Consider the following 17453-nt stretch of genomic DNA (forward strand, 5'->3'; position numbering starts at 1 on the left):
CTCTCTGTCAGCCCAGTGCAAGCTGTCCTTGTCCAGTGGGGAACAGTGAGCTCAATTCCCACAAATATGTACTGACATCTCCCCTCACCAATTACTCTGAAGTCAGGAGAAAGTCTAAAACACCTTTTTTTCCCTTGCTTTTCCTGGATGACAATGAGAAATCAACACCGGCTTCAAGAGAGATTATGCTACCTAGCTGTGGGGACTGAATCAGCACCCAATAAAAACATTCATTTAGTACAAGGGAAAGAGTCCTTTTAAAAAACAGGCAAGAGTGGATGTGGTGGCCTTTAATCCTAGCAGAGGCAGGCAGATATTGGAGTCTGAAGCCAGCCTCATAAAGCAAGTTCCAGGATGGCCAGGGCTACACGGAGAAACCCCATCTCGAAAAACAAAAAACAAAAACAGTCAAAAAGAAACAAAGACAATAATGTTCATTAATAGAAATGATGTCAACCTTAAGAAATAAAACTGCAACAAAATAAATAAATAAATCTGACCATTAACATGTAAATACTTGAGCTATATTCTGTCAAGAAACAGGAAGGTATTTTAAATGTCATAATACACTTTAATATGTCTATTTATCAAGGTCCCCCAACTAAGCAATAGATTTTTTTGTTTCGTTTTGAACTTCTGTTTGTTTGTTTGATTGTTTGTTTGGTTAGTTGGTTTGATTTGGTTTTTTTTTTTTTTTTTTTTTTTTTGAGACATGGTTTCTCTGTGTAGCCCAGATTGTCCTGGAACTCGCTCTATAGACCAGGCTGGCCTCAAACTCACAGAGATCTACCTGCCTCTTCCTCCCAAATGCTGGGATCAAAGGCATGCACTACCACTGCCCTGCAAACTGTAGGTTCTTGGTTCTCTTTTGCATCAGAAACCTGTACACAGATAGATATCAGAGCAGTATGAAACTAATGCCTTCCTGAATAGCAAATAGTTCAAAGTTCATGCCCAATTTCTTATTCTGCATACTTCCAATTAAAACAGTGGAAGAGAACTTGGGATGCAGGTACTCAGGCGGTAATATGGATGCTTTGCAATGGGCTGTAAGGTACAAATGGACAGACTGTTCCCTGGGCAAGATTATCCAGTCAAATGCACACATTACGATAGAAAATCCAGCCCACGTTCCTCACTTACCACGAGCCACAGTATCATTCCGTATGTGCCCAAGAGAGCAGGGCCTTCTTACAGCTCCCTACAGAAGCACTGTGCACAACAGAAACAATCCTGACTTAAATAATGACTTCAAATTATCTCTGACAGGTTACATCCTAAGAGCCAGACAACGTGCCCCACTGACCTGATTCCACAAGGTCTATTCTTGAACTAAGAACAAAATTGGAGATTGTTTCCCAGGGATTCTTAACATAGGATGGGCTTATAAATACTTTTCAAATAAAAGCATGGTGTGAGGTGATAGAGTGCCTCAGCTATAAAACAGGACTCCTCCGAAATTACAGCTGACCCTGACCAACCTCCGGTCAGTCACAACCCAGAGAATGTCTGCTGGGACAGCCTATCCTCCAAGATATCTGTCTTGCCTAAAACAAACAATTCCAGGAAAGACAGATCACAGACCCACACAAGCCCCTACAGTTGTAAGAACGTCCTCATTCCCAAGCCTCCTACCTAAAGACAAAACCAACCCTGGGAAGGCTTAATGAGCATAGACTCACTACTAGGCATTACCAGAGACCATCCGGTCCAATGATCTCCTGATTATATCTACGAATAAGACGAGCAGATCAAGATTAAGTGGTGGCAAAGCTGAGCCTCGACTTCAGTTGCTTTTTTTTCAATCTACTGACCTATCATACACACAAACACACAAACATATTAACCCATCATACACACACACACACACAAAACATACTAACCCATCATACACACACACAAACATATTAACCCATCATACGCACATACACACACACAAAACATACTAACCTATCATACAGACACACACATACTAACCTATCATACACACACACAAATATATTAACCCATCATACACACACACACTAACCTATCATACACACAAACAAAACATACTAACCTATCATACAGACACACACATACTAACCTATCATACAGACACACACATGCTAACCTATCATACACACACACAAAACATACTAACTTATCATACACACACATACTAACCTATCATACACACACACATACTAACCTATCATACCACATACAAACATACTAACCTATCATATACACACACAAACATACTAACCTATCATACACATGCACACATACTTACCTATCATACACACACACACACACCTGGCTGGCATTGCCACTGCTATAACCCGGACTATCGAATGTGCACTGATTGTGGGAAAAGACATAGAGACTTGGTTTCCATCCAAGGCCTCCTGCAATATGGAAAGAACAGGAAATGTAAGTACAAGGGGCTAAGCAATCCTAAGCAAGAGCTGGCACTGGGAGGCTGGGACTCCGTTTCCTAAGTGGGAGTAGTGCTGTCCAGGTGAGCAGCAGGGATAGGGTGGGGCGTCTTCCTACGCACAGGCTGCAGGTTGGGGAAGGGCCAGGCCAGGTGACCGAGCAGGTCCTGCAGAGGCTGAAAGCGAGCCTAAAGCCCGGAACGTGAGCGAGCAACTTCCAGGGCCCCTCAGGGAATACAGCTGAATCAGCCTCTGGGCTCATGACCCGAATGTGTAAAGATGAGTGGGAGGAAACCTCATTCCAGCTGGCATCCGGGGGCGTGGGAGCGAGGGGGAAAGCCACGGCGCCGGGAGCGAGGAGCGGCACAGAGGCCGAGACGGCGGTGACCCCATGCGACCCCCACTTCACGCAGAGACACCGCCGAGCTCGCTAACCCAGCGCCTTCGGGCCTTCCGGGGAGGTGCGCGCGGCCGGGGGCGGGGCCTCGATCGGGCACCGCCCACGCAGGGGTGCGTAACAATGGGGCGGGCCTCGGAACCGCGCTGCGGCGGCCGGGGGCCCTGCGGGGAGGCGGAGTCGCCTCGGCCGCAGCTGCTGCCCAGCTCGGGGATTTGAAAGATTATAAAGTCCGGGCGGAGAGGGCGGCGGCGTCGGATGCGCGTGTGGCGGAAGCGCCGGCGGCATGAACTACCCGGGCCGCGGCGCCCCGCGGAGCCCCGAGCGTAACGGCCGCGGCGGCGGCGCCTGGGAGCTGGGCTCGGACGCGGCGGGCTCGTTCGGCGGCGGCGGCTGCTGCTTCGAGCACCAGCCGGGAGACGGGGTGCCGCTGGCGCTGCTGCACGCCGAGCCGCTGCACCTGGCGCCGGGCACCGACGACCTGAGCCACCTTGCCCTGGACTCGTGCCTCAGCGACGAGAACTACGACTTCAGCTCGGCCGAGTCGGGCTCGTCGCTGCGCTACTACAGCGAGGGCGAGAGCGCGGGCGGCGGCAGCTCGTCTTCGCCTCCGCCGCCGCTGGTCGCCCCGAACTCGGGGGGCGGCGGGGCGGCGGGAGGGGGCCCCGGGGACAGAAAGCGCGCCCGGCCCGGCAACGCCGCAGCCCGGCACCGCTACGAGGTAGTGACGGAGCTGGGCCCGGAGGAGGTTCGCTGGTTCTACAAGGAGGACAAGAAGACCTGGAAGCCCTTCATCGGCTACGACTCTCTGCGCATCGAGCTCGCCTTCCGGACTCTGCTGCAGACCACGGGCGCCCGTGCCCGGGCGGAGGGCCGCGATGGAGACCCGGTGTGCGGCCCGGCCTCCAGCTCCGGGGAGGAAGACGACGAGGACCGCGCCTGCGGCTTCTGCCCGCGCGCAGCGGGGCCCGAGCCCGAGATGGAGGAGCTGGTGACCATCGAGCCGGTGTGCGTGCGCGGAGGCCTCTACGAGGTGGACGTCACTCAAGGAGAGTGCTACCCGGTGTACTGGAACCGTAAGTGGCTGGCTAGGGGCGGGCCGGCTACTGCGCGCGATGGACCGGGTTAGGGGCTCCGTTGCCCCGCGATGTCTGCCTCCCTCTGGTCGGGTGAAGATGCAGATTGTGCGGGGTGCGTCGGCAGGTGAAGGGTAAAAGAGCAGATGGCAGCGCCCAAGCTGCCAAGAGGGTGGGGGGGTCAGGAGGCGAGGATCCCGCCGGGGATGGCGCCTCTTGGGTGAGCCGAGTGCTGCTGCCATCCTCTGGAGGGGATCCAGGAGCGGATCCCCAATCCGGTAGCTTTAGTTTCTTGACCCTACCAGTGTCCACCTGGATATCTGAGTCGGTTTCATGTCTCCTGAAGCGCTCGTGATTTAAACAGCATGTCCTGGAGTGAGTGGGAAGGTTGAGAGTGTCTACTTGAGAATCAACAGTTCAGAGACCCGGGAAGAAAAAAGCCCTGGCGGGAAAGGAGAGCAAGGGTGTGTTATTCCCCTGGATTTGTTGGCAGAAGAGGAAAGAAGGCCAGGAAATGGCTTTGGGATGTGGGTCCATGCCTTCCATGTGGAATGCTTGTGTATCTGTTAGGTCCTGTTTATATATTTTTACTTCTGCTTCTAAACCTGGACACATTGCAAGACCTATGCCTCGGTTGTTTTCTCATCCGTTAAATGGGACTGTTGTAAAGGTCTGAACAGTGTTTAGACAAAACGGGTAGGTTTAAAATCAGAGTAAGGAGAAAGGCAATCCAGAAATATCTGCCTTAGCATGCAGTGTATATTCATGTAATGTATTATTAATAATATGATCACATATGATATATAATAATAGAGGTTGTTGTCCATCAATAATGTAACATACAGTATTAACTGTATGTGATTCAGTGCCCTAATTCAAATGTCCTTCCTGATCTTTAGGCCCTCCATATATTTTACTTTATTCTGACATATTAATAATGTGTATCGATGGCTTAGCTTCCTTTCAATGTATTTAGTGACTTCTGGGCAGAGTCCACCACCTTTATCTTTGTATTCATAAAACCTAGCGTGATAGGTATTCAATGATTTGTTATTGGTATTGAATGGCACCAGTGATTTTGATAATGCCAAAGCATGCATACATTTAAGTGCAAGTTACTAAGATGGCAAATTCAGCACATGCCAAATCAGATAAGAGTAGCATAGCAGAATTTCTTGCTACTCTTGATGACAATAAAAGTATTGGGTACTAGACTGTTATGTCACCCCTTGATTATAAGCTCACTGAGGATAAGGAGCCCTTGCTTTCATTCATTCATTCATTCATTCATTCGCATATTTACTTAGTGAACGCAGTGTTCCTGTGCACATTATTAGGAAAACCTATCTTTCAGAGGCTTCCCATCTCTCTTTTTAGTGATCCAGACATTCACGGTGGCTCTTCCCTGCAGAGAGACGCACAGAGCTTAGTGGACTCAGAAAGGATGAGAATACAGAGCATCTTCCGAAGGGGAACTGGAAACTAGAAGCCCCATCTCACCTTTAGTTTAGCCTGGATTATGCTTACACGGTTCCGTGCCTTATTGTTCACAAAGCAATTGTGACAGTTGTCATTTCACTGAAAGCAAGTTGCCGTCAACTTTCGGCATTTGAGGAAGTAGCTAATGAACTTGACCAAGGTCACTCAGCTAGAAAGTGGTGCCATAAGCATCTGTCTAATCAGGAGGGAACACTGACTGGAAAGCCTCATCTGAGTCCAGAGGTTGACGTTAGTCAGGTGGAGGAAGCAGGGGTGGTTAGGGAAAGGGCTTCCTCCCATTTGGGGCCAGCGTGAGGCCCAAGGACACACAGACATGAAACTGCACACCAGGTGAAGAAGTAGGCTACACCTCCGGGGCTCAGACATCCAGTATGGGTTTGGATTTGACCACCCCAGAGGTGGAAGGCGTGTGAGCGGCTGAGTGGCACACTGAGTTTGGACTTTATCCTAAGAGTCACTAAAGGTGCTGTATCAGTTAGGTGTGGGTAGTGCCGGTTGGAGGAGAGAAAACAGCTCATCGTATGTTATGTTATTAATCAGTTGGGCAGTGGTGAAGACTGACAAAAGCCTGGAGGTCATGTGGACTTAGGCCTCTCCAGTTTTCTTCCCTAAGGCAATTATTATTTGGCCAATTATAACTTATAAATTACTTGTTGTAATTAGTATAGAAAAACAACTCTTTACTTTTCATCTTAGTATTTTCTGATCATCTCTTCACAGTATGCAGCCCTGTGGGTGTTCATCTTACAATCTGGGGTGAAAACACAAAACAGTCTTCCCGGTGTCCTGTCAAGTTTCCACGTCGCAAGTCCCCTGCAGCTTTACTTGAATGGTTTCCTGAGCTTCTGTGTGTTATAATCATTTTCACACCTTTGGAGAGTTCACCCCCAGTATGTTGGCCTCATCCTTTCTTCCAATAATGGAGCTTAACAATACTGTCCAGCTCTTGGCCATTGCCGTTGTTTGTTCCCTTATTTACCCTTGGGAAAATGAATGGTGGTAATGAGAGGTTTTTTAAAAGAAAAAATTCAACAAGGACCTCTTTAGTATGGTAGTAATGTCTGTCTGTTGGCCATTAACGTTTCTGTGGCCTATTTTAACCCACTTTTTCTTGGCATTAGAGAGAATGAGCTAGCTCTGTCCAGCAAAAGAAAGGTTCTTCTGAACTTTATTCACAGACAATGTTTGAACCACTTGGGCATCTGTCAATCAAACAGGAAAGAGCATTTGTCTTGTATAGATAGGACGTCTATATAGATGGGGGACTAGCGTAGGACACTTATTTCAGTTTATCATGTCTTCAGATGTTTTCATAACTGCATGTGGACACTGTAGATAAAAGCTGGTCATCGCTGAGTAAAGGCTAGGTGAACTCCCTTGTTCCTACAGTCACTTCTAAGCTACTTGTTTTGAGAATTATCTAACAGGACTAGATAGTAACTGCCAACTCACTGTACGTGGACACACAGGACTAGATAGTAGCTGCCAACTGACTGTACGTGGATCTTAAGAAGCCGTTCACCCAACCAAGATTAATAATGTGACCTCTGCAAAATTGTGTGCTCCAAGTGTCTTGTTGGCCTTGTCCTCATCAGTGGTGACAAAATATTTGTAAAGAATATTGGCAAGAAAGTGACCAAAGAATTTAGTCACACGCAGGTGGGAAGACATCTGGAGCCAGGATGTTCCATGAGCTTAAAATAGTGTAACTGCTATTTCGTGACATTGATGTGTGTACAGTATACACTGGAGAGTGTATAATTTTTATTCACTGAGCAAATTGCTTAATTGGCCACATTTTTTTCTGTGACTGTGTGGTTTCCATAAACAGCTGCTAGCCACAGGTCCCTCACCCCTCTGGCCCTAGTCACCGTGCTAGAGTTCTCAGCCATTCACACTGTCAAGTACTTTAGAAATTAGTCTGCTATCTTCAGGAATGTTAAAATGAAAGGGACATCAGATTCCTGACAAAAAAGGATTTTAAAAATTGGAGACTTTCCCTCAAATATGTATTTATTAATTTAGCATAAATGTAACCTATCCAAGTATGAATAGTAATCCTTTATGTGGCGCAGTCGGTATCATGAGAGAATGTAAGAGTCCACGGGGGTTCCAGGCACTTTTTCTTGTTCAGTTTCTATCTCCAAAACAAGATTGTAAGGGGTTTAGAGACCACCTATAATAGTAATATTATTAATACTAAAATGCCTATTTCTGAGAAAGTGCTGAGGAGTTTTCCCCAGTCACCCTTCCCAAATAGTTCAGATTAGAAAGAATCCATGGGCACACATTTATAGACCCATCCCAGGCTGAGTTTGTTTCCAGTGCTTTGTAAGTCAATGAAGCAAGGCAGGATGCGGTTGGACCTGGCACTCCCTGATCACAGCCCATTCAAGACTTCTATTAGTCTTTGCTATTAGTTTAAAAAAAAAAAATCTTGTTTTATCGTTTATTGGATTTACTGGATTCACCTTGTTTCTGTATGGCTTGAATGTAACCGTGCATGTTATACCAGTGCTTTATCTAAATGTTGAGGATGGATCTTCGTCCTCCGCCAAGCCCTTCCTCTTTCTAAATGCCCTGCTTTATTATAAAAGACACTTTGTGCTCCTTCCTCTTCCAGAGTTGATTTCCTGGATCTTTTATTTCTCTATCAATGCCTGTGTTTTGTGTTTGGCTGAGGCCTTTTATGTCTGGAACCCTACAGCTGATCCCTTTTTGTAGAGAACAAGAAAAGACTGGATGTGCCGGCCAAGGCATCCTCTGAAAGTGATAGTTATTAAGGGGAGGGGAGGGGAGGTGGAGGCTAGGGGAGGGAGGAAGGCTGCAGGAATCCTGAGGCGGAGATTGCTGGCAGAAGAGGTTGGAAGTAGTGCTAAAAGCCTGGGGTGGGAAATCAGATCTAAGACCTTTATCTTTCCATGAGAGGATAGAGTTTAAACCTGTCATCAAGGAAAAGCAACAGCACTGATAAAAGGCAGAGCCAGACAGTCCTGGCTTTTTTTTTTTTTTTTTTTTTTTTTGGTACATTCCTAAAAAGGCAGAAGAGGGGACAGAATGTAATTATTATATGTAACCTGCATTTCTACTTTAAAAATATTTTTATTAGATTTACTCATTTCATGTGTGAGTGAGTATTTTGCCTGCAGGTATGTCTCTGAATCATGTACGTGCTTGGTGCCCATAGATGTCAGAAGAGGGCATCAGATTCCCCCTAGAACTGAAATTGCTGATGGGGTGACCCACTACGTGGGTGCTGGGTATCAAACCCAGTTCTCTGGAAGAGCAACCAGCGCTCTTAACCCCTGAGCCATTGCTCTAGCCCCCACTTGTACTCTTCTAGTATTCCATCTTTAAAGGGAAATTGTACCCGCAGAAAAAAAGTTAAATCACTGATAAATGAATGGTCTATTGAGATGAAAAACACATATAGATGTTTCTAATATGACAACATTAGGAGACAAGTGAAATTTAAGATAGGAAAAATTTGATATTGACTATGTCAGAGAACTTTGGACAAACAGAAGAAACAATACAATGGCAGCAGCAAATTTCTCTTTTATGCACTACTTTCCGTTTCTATTGTCAAGAAGAATGAACTACATATTCATTAATGTTTATTCTAAAGTCTTAAGCTGCATTGAGATATCTTTATCATTGTTATTCTTCTATATTCAGATTAGCTCTGCTAAGTGACCAAAGGCCAACCTTTGGAAATTACATTTTATTGTTACTTCTTTATCCCAAAGATACCTGAGAACCCCAGAGAAATGTAAATTGCAGTGGAATGGCAGACGACATTTCTGAATACTTGTAAGCAAGCTCTTATGTGCTTGATGTCATTCTTTCTGCTGTGCAAGTAGGAATCTGAATTCCACTTCTCCCTTTGCTGTTTCATGGACCATTTTTTCATATATTGATACAGACTCACCCTTGGCACATTACACAGGACAGAGAATTAGATGAACTCTGCTAAAGCCTGAGGTTTCTGAGCCCTGTCCGTGGAATGTGCTGCTCAGTGACTTCCGTGCACTGGCAGCAGAACTGAAACAGGTCTCAGTCTCAGGATGGGGTAGTTAGATGAGTCCCAGCATTGTGTCTTACCTATTAAAAGTGGCCAACTTTCACTTCACATGTATTGACAGAATCCATTATTCTCATAGAATTGCTTTCGGCTAGGCCCAGCGTCCACCTGGTTTTCCTTCATACTTCTTCAGTAAAACCTGCATTTGTATGTGGAGTGTGTGTATGTGTGTGATGTATATGTGGTGTGTGTGTGTGTGTGTGTGTGTGTATGTAGAGCAGCCACCCATGTTATCTTCCTGAATTGCTCAATACCTAATTTTAGGCAGAAGTTTCTGTCTCACCACTTCCCAAATAACTGGCTCAGAGACTTAATATAAATTATAAATGCTCGACCAATAGCTCAGGCTTGTTACTAACTCTTACATTTTAAGTTAACCCATATTCCTTATTTACACTCTGCCGCATGGCAGTATGTCCATCTCTTGCTCCTTCTGCATCTGGCTGGCACTCTCCTAGTCTTGCTTTCCTGCCTAACATTCTTTTCAGCTATTGGCCAGTCAGCTTCTTTAACCAGTCACAGTGACATAAATTCACACAGTTTAAAGGAATATTCCATAACACCTAATTTTTACATAATAATTTTATCCTTTGAGAGTTTCACATATACACTGTACTTTGGTCATATTCACTTCTCTACATCCCAAGGCCTTCCAGATGCCCTCAGCGTGTCATTTTCCCAACCTCGGAGCCTATTAGTGCCTCCCCGAAGCACATGGGCGAAGGCCCTGCTAGTGCTCGCACTCCAGAAGAAAGAGGACCCACTGTCCTAGCAGCCACCTATTACTGTTCCTTTTTGAGACAAGGTTTCTCACTTGTCCAGTACTTCCTGGCTAGACAAGCGAGGCAGTAAGACCCAGGAATCTGCCTGTCTCTTCCTCCCCAGTGCTGGGATTACAGGCATATGCTACTGTGTTCCACTTTGTATGTGGGTGCAGGGATCTGAACTTAAATCCTTGTGTTTGCACTCAGGCAGGCATTTTACCAACTAAGCTATCCTGCCCCCCAAAATGTACATTTTAATATCCAGTATGTTTAACTTTCCTCAAAGTTTATGATTTGGAAAACAAAGCCTTTGTTTTGATTGAAAAGATAGCCCTTGGAAAGAGTCAGCTTCAGAGTAAACCAGTTGGGCACCACGCGGTGAAAGACAGTAAATGTGACCTCTCAAGCATGTTTAGCAGCACCTGCTAGACCCCTGGATAGCTGGCCATCCACTGTTGAAATGAGCCCTTGTTGTATATTTGGCTCTAAGTAAGACAAACATAATGTCCATCAATTAATGGGGCTGAAGAGATGGCTCAGCAGTTAAAAGCATTTACTGCTTTTGCAAAGGACCCAGGTTCAGTTCCTAGTGTACACATGGCAGCTCACAACCATCTCTAACTCCATTTCCAGGGAATCTGATGGCCTCTTTTGGTTTCTGTAGGCACCAGGCATGCACATGGTACGTGTACATACATACGTACAAAGCACTCATATGCAGAAAATAGTAAGACTTAATAAATCTATGAACAGGTATTTGCCTTTCCTTGACTTTCTTGGTTCACAGCCAGCCACTAACACATTTTCTTACTTAAGATTAGTACAAGTTGCTCTAGTTTTGCTCTTTGCCTTTCACTAGAGAAAAGAATGAGACATCCTGTTGCTGTCGTTGTCTGATGGACTGGGAATTAACCCTAGGGCCTCATACATGCCCCGTCACCCAGCTCTGTTCGTTCATGTGTATGCACGCATGTGTTCATACATGTGGAGACAAGAGGATGTCTAGTGTCATTTCTCAGGCACTGTCCACCTTGTTTTTTGAGATAGGATCGGTATCCTATCTTGTTTTTTGAGATGGAGGTGAGCTGGCTGGCCAAGTGAGCAGGGATCTGCCTGACTCCACACAAAGATCCATGAAAACGAAGTAAATAAAGCAGTAAACTGTATTGTGTATTAAACTTGTTTGGTGTGTAACCCTGCCTTGTGTATAGTGAATGTCCAACATCATAAGGCAGGATGAACTTGTTTGGAGGTTTGATCACCTGACAGGATTCTGTCTTAAAGACCTCCAGTTTAATCCAGGAAGATGCTAGGTCACACATACCAGTGGTCCTAGCTTAAAACATTGGTTTTCAAATCTCCATCGCACTACAACTCTTGAGTTTCATTTCTACCATCTCCACCTCAGTTCTGACTGCCTTTTCTAGAGAAACAGCATTGTTTCTCTAGAGCCCCTGGAGTCAGTCTCTGTGACTGTAGGTAAGCCGCTCATCTCTGCCTTTGTTCTCCCATAGAATGAGGACAGTGTTTCCGCCTCTTAGCACTGCAGTGGACTAGTGAAAATTCCCCATCTTCCTGCCATTCTCTCCCTCTAAATTTGTGCACTACTTGACATTCTTGGCTTTCTTGATTAAGAGTCTCTTTCCTGATGTGACATTTTCTTGGCCAGTTGTTTTGATAATCACCCCTCAAATAGACAGAGCCCTAGAGTCCCAGTAATTGTTGCCCAAACCTGAAAGAAGCTGTGGTTTTCACTTCACTGCCAGACCCCTGAAAAATCTGAGCTGTCTCGACTCTCTTCCTCTTGGGCCTCAGAGAAATGCTTCAGCCGGTCCCTTGCTGCCTGTGTGTCGGGTGGGGAGGGAGTTCTTGCGGTAGATAACTCCAAAACCTGGAGAGCTGACTCTGCCCCCAGAGCTCGGCATGTCATCTCTACCACCTGCTGGGATTTTGAGAGAACATAAAACTTTAAAAAAATCTGCCCAGTTTTCAGCTTGGGGGAGCCAGTAGTAGTGCTGGTTTTCTGCCATGTTGGCAAAGAAAAATGGCTCACGATGGTCCCTCTCACAGTGGAGCCCTCAGCCTGGAAACGTCGGCCGATTCCTTCAGTTGGCATCTAGCCAAGCCAGCAGGCAGTGACAGCAGTACCTAGCCTGTAGCAGACTATCTAACTTGAAGTAGCCTTGACTTACCCTTAAGAAGGGGTTGGACATCCCTTCATGATAAAGGCCTTGGGCAGGGCAGGGATACTAAACATAATAAAGGCAATATACAGCAAGCCAACAGCCAACATCAAACTAAATGGAGAGAAACTCCCAGTGATCCCACTGAAATCAGGAACAAGACAAGGTTGTCCACTCTCTCCATATCTATTCAATATAGTTCTTGCGGTCCTAGCTAGAGCAGTAAGACACCAAAAGGAGATCAAGGGGATACAAATTCGAAAAGAAGTCAAACTCTCACTGTTTGTTGATGATATGATAGTTTGCAAAAGCAATCCCAAAAATTCTACCAAGGAACTTCTTCAACTCATAAACACTTTCAGTAATGTAGCAGGATACAAGATTAACTCAAAAAAAAAAAATCAGTAGCCCTCCTGTACACAGATGATGAATGGGCTGAGAAAGAAATCAGAGAAACATCACTCTTCACAATAGCCACAAATAGCATAAAATATCTCAGAGTAACTATAGCCAAACAAGACTTGTATGACAAGAACTTTAAGTCTTTGAAGAAAGAAATTGAAGAAGACACCAGAAAATTGAAAGATCTCCCATACTCTTGGGTAGGTAGAATTAAAATAGTAAAAATGGCAGTCTTACCAAAAGCAATCTACAGATTCAACGCAATGTCCAGCAAAATTCTTCACAGACCTCGAAAGAACAGTACTCAACTTCATATGGAAAAGCAAAAAACCCAGGATAGCCAAAACAATCCTGTACAATAAAAAAACTTCTGGAGGCATCTCAGTCCCTGACTTCAAACTCTACTACAGAGCTATAGTATGGAAAACAGCCTGTTATTGGCATAAAAACAGACAGGAGGACCAATGGAATCAAATCGATGACCCAGATATTAATCTGCACACCTTTGAACACCTGATTTTTGACAAAGAAGCAAAACATATCAAATGGAAAAAAGAAAGCATATTTAACAAATGGTTCTAGCATAACTGGATATCAACATGTAGAAGAATGAAAATAGATCCATATTTATCACCATGCACAAAACTTAAGTCCAAATGGATCAAAGACCTCAACATAAAGCCAGTCACACTAATCTCATAGAAGAGAAAGTGGGAAGTACACTTGAACGCACTGGCACAGGAGACCACTTCCCAAATATAACCCCAGTAGCACAGACACTGAGAGAAACAATAAATGGGCCCTCCTGAAACCGAGAAGCTTCTCTAAAGCAAAGGACATGGTCAAAACAACCGCCTACAGAATGGGAAAAGATCTGCACCAACCCCACATCAGACAGAGGTCTGATCTCCAAAATATACAAGAAACTTGAGAAATTGGTCAGCAAAAGAACACATAATCCAATTAAAAAAAATGAGGTACAGACCTAAACAGAGAACTCTCAACAGAGGAATCTCAAATGGCTGAAATATACTTAAGAAAATGTTCAACATCCTTAGTCGTCATAGAAATGCAAATCAAAACAACTCTGAGATTCCACCTTACACCTGTAAGAATGGCCAAGATCAAAAACACTGATGACAACTTATGCTGGAGAGGTTGTGGGGAAAAGGAAGCACTTCTGCATTTCTGGTGGGAATGCAAGCTGGTACAACCCCTTTGGATGTCAGTTTGGTGATTTCTCAGAAAATTAGTAAACAACCTTCCTCATGACCCAGTAATACCATTTTTGGGTATATACCCAAAGATGCTTAATCGTGCCACAAGGACATGTGCTGAGCTATGTTCATAGCATTATTGTTTGTCATAGCCAGAACCTGGAAACAACCTAAATGCCCCTTGAGTGAAGAATGGATAAGGAAAATGTGGTACATTTACACAATGGAGTACTACACAGCAGAAAAAAATAACGACATCTTGAAATTTGCAAGCGGATGGAGCTAGAAAACATCATTTTGAGCGAGGTAACCCAGATACAGAAAGACAATTATTACATGTACTCACTCATAAGTGGTTTTTAAACATAAAGCAAAGAAAGCCAGCCTACAAACCACAATCCCAGAGAACTTAGACAACAATGAGGACACTAAGAGAGACTTACATAGATCTAATCTACATGGGAAGTAGAAAAAGACAAGATCTCCTGAGTAAATTGGGAACATGGGGACCTTGGAAGAGGGTTGAAGGGGAGGGGAGAGGCACAGAGGGAGCAGAGAAAAATGTAGAGCTCAATAACCCCCCGCCCAAAAAAAAAATCACAGAGAGCAGATCTTTGTTGTCAGATTTCTTTAGTTAAATCCTGATTTACTGTAGTTACATGACTTTGAACAAGTTATGGCCTGTGGCCTAGTTTCTTCTATGTAAATGGGGGTCATTCCTGATTTACATTCAGATTTCAACTGAAATTTATGTAGCGTTCTTGCATGGCCAAGTGTTAATTGCTATAGCTAAGCCAGACTAGTGTAACTGTTTTGACTTGGAAGCCTTAACTCCTGGAAGTTAAAAGTGATGTGTTAGACCTGTTTTCTTTGTGAGAAAGAGGTGTGGAAAGCTGTTGGTCTACAAAGCCACTTTGGCTTAAACTGGGCGACATTCACCAATATTTGGACACATACTGTAAATATATTTTCCACGCATCTGTCGTAAACTTGTTTTCATCACCAGAAAGTTTGAGGGATCTCACTGAAGTATCAGATACCAAGCGCTTTCCCATAACCAGGTGAGATGAGGATGGCGGAGATGTTAGTACGCAGTGCGCATGTTGGGTTCTGGCTCCAGAACGGCATCTTCTGTTAGACTAGTAGTTTGCAGTTGTTATTAGCATTGTTCATCAGTCATATCTGTCCTCCTGGTCCTCCTCCCACTGCTGGCTTTTAGCAGTTTGATTATTATTGTACCTTGATGTGGCTTTCTTCATATTTCATTTGCATAGGATTTGTTGAGATTCTGGTGACTGGGTTTGTAGTGTTAATCTAATTAGTAAAACATTTGGGGGTTTTCCCCCAGATTCATTTGATTGTAATTATTCTCTTTTACAGCTTGGCTTGGAGTCTAGTGTATTCTGTGTGTCGCCAAACTCTGCATTCTGATTTACCTCACAAGGTCTGTGACTTCTCCTTTCGGCATTTTTCCATGTGTTTCATTCTAGATGTTTCTTGTGGTTACTTTCTATTGTCGGGTGCCTATTTTGAGCATGAAGAATTTCACTGAGCTTCTGTAATCTCTAATCAGCTATTGATTTCATTTTAGATGTTTTTCATGTATGATATATTTTTCACTTCTACAGGTTGTCTAGACATTTTCTGTACCTTGTTTCCTTCTTCGTTGTGTTCATATTTTCTTCTACCTTCTTTTATCAAGGATATCTTTTAACATCTTTTTCTTCTAACCTTACCGTCTTGTGTGGGGTGTGGGGAGCTGTCTTCTGGCTATCTTCTCCCTGGCAGGGTTGTATTTGAGCTTAGAGTGCCCACTATATTAGGGCTCTGTAGGACTCTAGGATTCTGTTGGACTCTGTAGATTCTGTAGAGTCCTATAGGACCTCTCAGCTTTGCTACCACACGCAGATAAGTTACTGCACAGTTAGGTTGACCTGCTAGGGCTTTCCTTCTACCTTTTCTAGGTCAGAGCAGTTTGTAATATAAGAATAACTTGTCCCCATTACTGAGACAATGCCTGTGAGGACATTTGTCAAGATCCCTTGGATTTGGGGCTGGAGAGGTGACTCAGTAGTTAAGAACACTTGGCACACAGTCTCAGCTCCTGTCTGTGATCCCAGCTCCAGTGCCTACTGTTTGTTTCTCTCCTGCCAGCACTGCACTCCAGCTACAACAGGCTCTTACTGATCCCAGAGTATCAGGTCTAACCCAGGAGCTTTGCACTTAGATTCCTTTTGACCCACGTTCCTGGGCCATCTTGTCTTATGAAAACGCTTCCCATGCTCAAGATGTCTGTGGGGATCACACTCAGACCTGGATGTTGGCTGTAAAGCTCGCTTTCACAAGCATCAGAGCAGAGCTGAAGAGGTGGCTCAGTTGTTAAGAGCACCAGCTGCTTTTCCAGAAGACCTGCATTCAATTCCTAACACCACATGGCAGCTCACACCCACCTATACCTCCAGTTCCAAGGGATCTGGCCTCAGTACTGAAGACACAAGTGTAGGTGTAGGCAAAACACCCATACACTAAAATTAAAAAATAAAACCCTTTTAAACTTTTAGGTCTTTATATCCTGGCATTTTGGAACATAAGCCACTCACACCCCGGTATGAGCTATGGGAATTGTCACACCTATGCATTTTCTAGGCCTCTTTTCTCCCACGTGTGCATAAATCAGTATTCTCTCCTGAGGCCTCTTGAGATCTCTAGCACTGCTTTTCTCTGTAGCCCTCCCTCTGCACCCCGGGATTTCACCCTACAGATTTTAACCACAACTCAGCAAAATTGCTGGGGCTTTTGGGATTGACTTCCCCACATCACGACCTGGAAACTCCCCCAGAACCAGCAGTGGGCAATGGTAGAACTTGGCCCACGGGTTGCTGTCCTCTTCATCTGTCCATTATTGCTGGAAGCAGAGGTCTTGCTTCCAGATTAACAAACTGTTTTGTCCTTCCTGTTTAATTTTTAAACTTAATTTTACTTTTTGGCTTTTTGAGACAAGGTTTCTTTTGTGTAGGCCTGGCTTTCCTGGCATATCTCTGTAGAGCAGGCTGGCCTTAAACTCAGAGATCCACCTGCCTCTGCCTTCCAAGTGCTGGGGTTAAAAGTGTGCTCCACCAGCTTTCTGTTTAAATTTTTGTTACACTTAATTCCCATTTTGTGTTTGTGCACAAATATGTTTGTGAAGGGGTGTGCATATGGAGGCCAAAGGACAATCTGAGGAAGCCAGTTCTTGCTTCTACCATGTGGGTCCCAGGGATTGAACTCCGGTCCTGAGAAATGGTGGCAGATGTCATTACTTATTAACCCATCTTACAGGCATCTGCTCTTTCCACTTTTTTTTTAATTCTTCTTTCTATTTTTCTACATTTATGTGATAGGATGGACATCTCTTAAATACTTCGTCTTTC

The 17453-nt window shown here is 44.6% G+C and overlaps 1 protein-coding gene across 7 annotated transcripts in view; it reads left to right on the forward strand.

Annotated features, from left to right (window-relative positions):
• Positions 1–2925: 2925 nt before the first annotated feature.
• The window catches only part of Ddhd1 (DDHD domain containing 1), a 78653-nt gene continuing 64125 nt past the window's right edge, over positions 2926–17453 (forward strand). For 2 of the 7 annotated variants that reach the window (XM_057785916.1, XM_057785917.1), the window contains exon 1: positions 2926–3893. In XM_057785916.1, the coding sequence (XP_057641899.1) occupies positions 3104–3893 (790 nt within the window). In that variant the 5' untranslated portion in view covers positions 2926–3103. The remainder of the gene's footprint in view (positions 3894–17453) is intronic. The other 5 variants (XM_057785919.1, XM_057785920.1, XM_057785921.1 and 2 more) reach the window with 3 other exon arrangements.

The sequence above is a fragment of the Chionomys nivalis genome, chromosome 12 (assembly GCF_950005125.1).
Source record: "Chionomys nivalis chromosome 12, mChiNiv1.1, whole genome shotgun sequence".
NCBI classification, from domain to species: Eukaryota; Metazoa; Chordata; class Mammalia; order Rodentia; family Cricetidae; genus Chionomys; species Chionomys nivalis.